This window comes from Aureococcus anophagefferens, assembly GCF_000186865.1.
Source record: "Aureococcus anophagefferens unplaced genomic scaffold AURANscaffold_76, whole genome shotgun sequence".
Lineage (NCBI taxonomy): Eukaryota > Pelagophyceae > Pelagomonadales > Pelagomonadaceae > Aureococcus > Aureococcus anophagefferens.
In genome coordinates, this window is record NW_008705627.1 from 63283 (window position 1) to 69282 (window position 6000).

General features: G+C 71.9%; 3 protein-coding genes across 3 annotated transcripts in view; 1 reads left to right on the forward strand and 2 right to left on the reverse strand.

The window, feature by feature from the left end:
* Positions 1–673: 673 nt before the first annotated feature.
* Positions 674–2311, reverse strand: AURANDRAFT_34382 (hypothetical protein; the record flags this gene model as incomplete). The annotated part of the gene is made up of 3 exons (XM_009043881.1): positions 674–1072; positions 1208–1267; positions 1364–2311. 3 exons carry the CDS (start codon positions 2309–2311, stop codon positions 674–676), a joined length of 1407 nt encoding a protein of 468 aa, XP_009042129.1.
* Positions 2312–3295: 984 nt separating this feature from the next.
* AURANDRAFT_17009 (expressed protein) lies at positions 3296–3451 on the reverse strand (the record flags this gene model as incomplete). Its single annotated transcript, XM_009043880.1, has 1 exon — positions 3296–3451. A coding segment is annotated over one exon (156 nt), but the record flags the coding sequence as incomplete, so codon positions are not given.
* Positions 3452–4663: 1212 nt separating this feature from the next.
* The window catches only part of AURANDRAFT_68237 (hypothetical protein), a gene marked incomplete at both ends in the record, with an annotated part of 3987 nt that continues 2650 nt past the window's right edge, over positions 4664–6000 (forward strand). The window contains 2 exons of the mRNA XM_009043878.1: positions 4664–5078; positions 5767–5816. Coding sequence (XP_009042126.1) covers positions 4664–5078; positions 5767–5816 — 465 coding nt within the window. The remainder of the gene's footprint in view (positions 5079–5766; positions 5817–6000) is intronic.

The window sequence follows — 6000 nt, forward strand, 5'->3', positions numbered from 1 at the left end:
CAGAAGGCCTGATGGCAAGATATCTGCATCCCGAAGAACGTGCAGGAAACGGCGCAATACGTGCTCTAGTTGCAGGGAATCTGCGTACAGTTGGACCTCGGATGGCCTCCGGCCACCTCACCATCGACCTCCATACTCAAGGGCAGCCTCCCGGCTGCCTGCCCCTAGGTCCCCGGCTCGCTCCCCGCCTCGCCCCTGGCTCGCCTCCGCCCCGCCGGGCACGTGGCAGAAGCCTATTCCCCTCAGTCCTAAGCGAAGGCAATAGACTCCAGGCCTCGGCGTGTGCGCAAAATCAGCAGGTTCTGGGACCATCGGAGCATCGCCGGGGACTCTGAATCCTCCGGGTACCGTACTCAGGCTAGGTTAGGTACCGTTTTATATATAGCCGCCTCAGGCTGTAGTCAACACAGCCACATATGTTATTAGTAGGTTATTAGTATCTCACTGGTGTTGGTGGGTGGGGGGCGCGGGCTCCGATCCGAGCATGCCAACGACGCCGCAGACAGAGATCTTCGTGGGAGGACTTGGTCACGGTGGGGAGGACTGGGTGGTCGGGGGGGTCGAGCGGCGCGTCTCGCGCGGTCAGCAGGCCTCGCCGCAGGCGGCCTTGCAGCACTCGAAGTCGTCCATGTACATGTTCATATCGCGCGCGGCCTGTGTGGAAATCAAATCTTCAACCCGACTTCAACGTGCGCGTATGCGACAGTTTCGATGCAAGCTCTTCGGCTGTGCTTCGGTAACTCGACGAGAGCAATCGATTCGTCCAAGAATCAGCCGAATCGACTTCGATTTGATCGAGATAGAGTGGTTTGAAGTTTTTGCTGGACAGGGCGTTCCACTGGTTGATTTCCACACAGCGCGCGGCTTCTACAGCGCCGCCGGTCTCGCGGCCGAGGCCCCTCGCGATGGCGTCGGCGACGACGCCGAAGCGCTGGCGAAACTTGTAGACGAAGCAGAAGGAGAGGTCGCCGTGGATGACCGCGGGGCCGACGAGGAAGAGGCCCGGCGTCGTCGTGCTCTCGTCGTACTCGTTGAGGAGCGGCGCGCCGTCGGCGCAGCCGCCGCCCTTCTTCTCGTCGCCCTCGTCGCTCATCTCGCCGTCATCGTCGCCGTCGCGGTCGTCGCCTTCGCCCTCGGCGTCGTCGTCCTCCTCCTCGTCGTCGTCGCCCACGGCCGGGTCGCCCCAGGCGAAGAGGTCCTTGGCGACGCCGAGCTTGACGCCGCCCTCGAAGCCCGCGCAGAGCAGAGGCGCCTGCGGCGTGCGCAGCTCGACCTCGCCGCCCGCGGCGGCGGCCTTGGCGGCGGCCTTGGCGGCGGCCGCCGGCCGGACGGGCTCGCGGTGGTCGCCGCCCTCGTGCTCGACGGCGTCGCCCCAGCGCGCGCGGACGGCGAAGCCGCCGCCGGCCGCGGCGTCGACGGCGAAGACGCGGAGCGGCGCGAGGAGCTTCGGTGGCGTCGCGGACGCGCAGGCCGCGCGGACGCGCTGCGCCGTGTAGGGCGCAAGCTCGCTCGACGGGTCCTCCGTCGACACGTCCCAGTAGGCCGTCGACGAGACGACGGTGCACCGCTTGCCGCAGAGCGACAGGTTCGACGCCGCGTCCATGCCGCTCTCGTAGCCGCCGACGACGACGAAGTCGTCCCCCTCGAGCTCCTTCCAAGACCGCACGCTCGAGTTGTGGCGGCAGAGCTCGGAGCCCGGGAAGAGGGGCTCCGCGGACGCGCGGGGGTACTGGAACTCGCCCGCGGCCCAGACCACGTATCGGGTCTTGATCACGGCCGGGACGCCGCCGGCCGCGGGGACGACGGCGACGTCGAAGCCGCCGTCGCGGGGCGTGACGGCCGTGACCTCCGTGCCCGCGCGGACGTTGAGCTCGTTCGTCTCCGCGAGGGCCTCGAGGTAGCGCGCGTACTGCGCGCCCGTCGGGTGCTCCGCGTGGAGCGTGAACGCGGGCGACGTGCCGTAGGCGACGGAGTTGAGGTCGAAGGACTGGGTCCAGCCCTGGCTGTTGAACGACGGCGAGATGAAGCGCATCTCCTTGGGCCAGCGGCGGAAGGTCTCGCCCACGGCGCCGCCGCGCTCGACGAGGAGCACGCGGCCCGCGTCGAGGCCAAAGACGCCCGTGAGCATGAGCGCGACGCCGACGCCCGCGGCGCCCGCGCCGACGACGACGACGTCGTAGGGCTCGGGGTGGTTCGCCGGCGGCTGGGGCGCATCCTCCTCCGGCAGCTCGGAGACGACGCCCTGGAGCCGCGCGACCTCTTCTTGCGCGTCCTCGTTCTCGGGCACAAAGCGCAGGGCCAGCTGGAACATGACCCCGGGTCCGGCTTGCTCTCGTCCTCGAGCTGCGCAAGGAGCGGCGCGAGCAGCGCGCGGCCCCGGACGAGGGCCGTGTTCGACAGGACCGAAAGGCGGGCTCCGAGGAGCACGTCGTCCGCGGCGGCCGCCGCCTCCTCGAATTTCCCCTCCTTCAGCAACGCTTCGGATTTCTCGAGCCCCGCCTGGGCGGCGTGTTTCACGAGTTCCGCCATGGTGGCAATGGTCTGATTAGCTGGCGGCTCGCCAACCTGCTTTCTGAAGACCTTGGTTAGTTGCCAAGCTCAACATAAAAGTTGAAGTTAGGGGGTCGTTGACCGCTCGAACGTGGGGTCCTTTCGCCGAGGCTGGCGTTGTGAGTGCGGCACGGGGAGTGCGGTAGCGTCGTACATTTTGAGACACTCGGGCGTGAGGATCGTTTTTCGCGAAAAGTTGACTTTCAACCCGCACTAGACCCGCGCGCGCGCGCGTGCGCGGCAAATTTTCAGCAGGTGTAGTACACGTCCCTCCGGCCGCTGGCCGGATTTAATTAATAAATATTATTTTCTTATTTCGTACGGGCGTGTCTGGGCGTCGGTTGTTTTTCGCACTGGCCTCGCGCGCCCTCCCCCAAGAGACACATCCTCTCCCCCCCCCCGCGGCGCGGCTCCGCCGAGACCTTCGAGGTCTCGGCGAGCCGCGTCGCGCGCCTCCCTGCCGCGCCACGCCTCCCACCGCCCCGCGCGCGCGCTCCGGAGCGGCGGCAGTTCTGGAGTAAAGTGGAACCTAGGCTCTAGGGCGCCTGCGATTGAGATGCAGCCAGCCTCGTCGCTGGAGTCGCCAGTCCCTACGCGCGCGCTGGCACCGGGTGCTCGCGCGCGCGCCGGTGTCGCGCCGCGGGCGTCTTACTTCGCCATGGGGTGGCTGCTGATGTAGTCGACGGCGTCGGAGACGGACCTGCGGGCGGGGCTCGGCGTCGCCCCAGGCCGGCGCACCGGCGCGCGCGCGGGCCGCGCGCGTGATCTTGTCCGCCTCGGCGTCCGGGATCTCGATGGCGAACTCCTCCTCGACGGCCATGACGACCTCGACGACGTCGAGCGAGTCGAGCGCGAGGTCCTTGAACGCGACCGTCGGCGTGACGAGGTTCGGCTCGACCTGCGGGCGGCGCGCGTGGGCGGCGGGCGCCCCGGGCGCGCGCGAGGGCGCGCCTTCTCGAAGGTCTTGACGACGTCGATGATGCGCGCCGCCGCCTCGTCCTTGTCCAGGAACTGCGGGCGCGGGGGCGGGGGGTCGGCGTCGCCGGGGGCGCGCGCGCCCGGAGCGCGTCGCCGGCGCGCACCGTATCGGTGGCGAGCGACCGCGCGACGGCGCGCGAGGGGACCGGCCGGGCGACCACGCGAGCGACGGCGGCGGCGCGGCGAAACATATCGATGTGGACAGCGAGCACTCGTGCGCCTGCGGGGAGGAAGGCGGTCGAGAAACGGAGCGCGCGGTAAGCGGAGAGGAGGCGCCCCCCTCTCGTCGGCGGCGGTGCTCGAGCGCGCCACCGGTGGCGGCGCTCCTGGGAGCAGCGCGGAGGCGACGGCGGCGGCGGCGCGGCGCTCCGGCGGCGGGCGCCCGGACGCCAGGACGGCCCCGCCGCTTTCGTTGCCGCCGCCCCGTCGTCGCCGCGCCGCTTCCGGGTGCACACCGTCCCCGCGTCCCGGCTCCCCGGCGGCCCCAGGGCGTCGCCGGCGCGCCCATCGACGCGGCGCAGACATCGAGAGCGCGCTCGCCGAAGCGAGGCTCTTCAAGACTGCTATCGCTCGATGATTTGCGCGCGTCCTCGCCTTACCCCAGGCTCGCAGCACGGTCCGACTCTCAACCCCATGGGACTCTGCGGCGCACGACGTCGCGTTTTTGCTTGGCAAGTGGGTGTCGCTGCCTGCGGTCGCCCGCAAACAATCCTCGTTGCCCCCGCCGGCGATCGCCCGGGGCGATACCGGCGGACGCGGCATACTTGTGCGCATCCCCTGGACACCTCGCGCGGCCCGCAAGTCGCGAACCGCGGCGCGCGCGCCGAAAATTGCGATATTTCGCCGAGTCGGCAGTTCTGGCCACTTTGGGGCAGCCCGGGGAGCAGCCCTACCACAAGACTTAGTTGATGTTGATGTAAGCAGTTCATGCTCTCCGGCCGGCAGCCCCGCCGGCGCGGCGGCCTCGCGGCGCGCGACGTTCACGGCTGCGCGCCCGCGCGGATCGCGTCGGCGCCGCGGCACGCGTCGAGGAACCAGGCGGCCGTGCGGAAGCAGGCGTCGAGGAACCAGGTCGGCAGCTTTACTGCAACCTCCGGTTTCCGCGAGGGCATCGGCGCCGGTCGCTTCTTCGCCGATGGCGCCCAACTACGTGCGCGTGGGCGTGCGCATCCGTCCTCCCTTCGAGGACGAGATCGCCGACGAACTCGCCGAGGAGCCGGGCGGCGGCGGCTGGCGGCCGGCCGTGTCCGTCGTCGAGGCGCGCGAAGGCCAGGCCGTCGTGCGCCTCGAGCTCGGGAAAAAGCGCGCGCGCGAGTTCGCCTACGACTACGCCTTCGGGCCCGAGGCCAGCCAGGCGGACGTCTTCGACGCCGTCGCGGCGCCCGTCGTCGACGCCGTCGCGGCCGGCGGCGCGCACGGCACGGTCTTCGCCTACGGGCAGACGGGCACGGGCAAGAGCCACACGATGGGCATCCTCGAGGGCCCGGCGGGCGCGCCCGACCGCGGCGGCCCGCGCCGACCCGGACCCGACGCGCCCCCCGCGGCCGGCCGTCGGGCGCGGCCGCGCCCCGCCGCGCGCGCGCCCGTCGGCCGCGCGACGGCGCCGCGCGCGTCGACGCGTCGACCGCCGCGCAGGCGACGGCGTCGTGCCCCGGAGCCTCGCGCGCGCGCGCGCCCGCGCGGGACGCCGCGCGCGGCCCCCCGTCGACCGAGGCGCCTTCGCCGCGCGTCCGAGCTCGCGGCGGGGGACGATCGCTCGCGCGCATCGTCGGCACCGACGCGACCGAGCTCGCGCGCCGCGACGTCCGGCCGGGGCGCCGCAGGTGCTCGCGGGCGGCGCGCGGGCGACGATGTCGTTCCTCCCGGGGCCGCGCGGGGGTGCATCGAGCGCGCCTCAACTTGAGTGGGCCGCGAACGCCGAGACGGAAGCGTCTCCATCTCGAGGACGCTCCGAGGATGATCGCTCGTCCGAGGATGAGCCGCGTCGAGCGGGACGCGACCGGAGTGGGCGCCTCCGAGGGCCGTACGTTCTCGCCCTCGCGCGGCCCAGGTTCCTCCAGATCTACAACGACACGATCCACGACCTGCTGGCGCCGGCGCCGGCGCCGGGCGACGGCGACCGACCAGCCTTCGACGCGACGCCGCGGCGGCCCGCGGCGCACCGCGACGCGCTGCCGATCCGTCGCGCGCCCGCGCCCCCCCCCCCGAGAGCCCGCGGGCCGCAACGGCGCGCCGCAGGCGAGCACCCGGGCCTCGGCTTCTACGTCGAGGGCCTCCGCGAGTACGTCGTCCGCGCCGGCGCCCGGAGGCGCTCCGACGTTCGCGCCGCGCCCGCGGCGGCGCGTCGCCTTTGGGGCCGCGCCGGACGGGGCCCCCGCCGCCCCAGGTCCGCGACGCGGCCGAGGCCGCCGCGCTCGTGACCTACGGCCTCGAGCGCCGCGCATCCGCCCGTGCCGGACCCAACGACCGAGC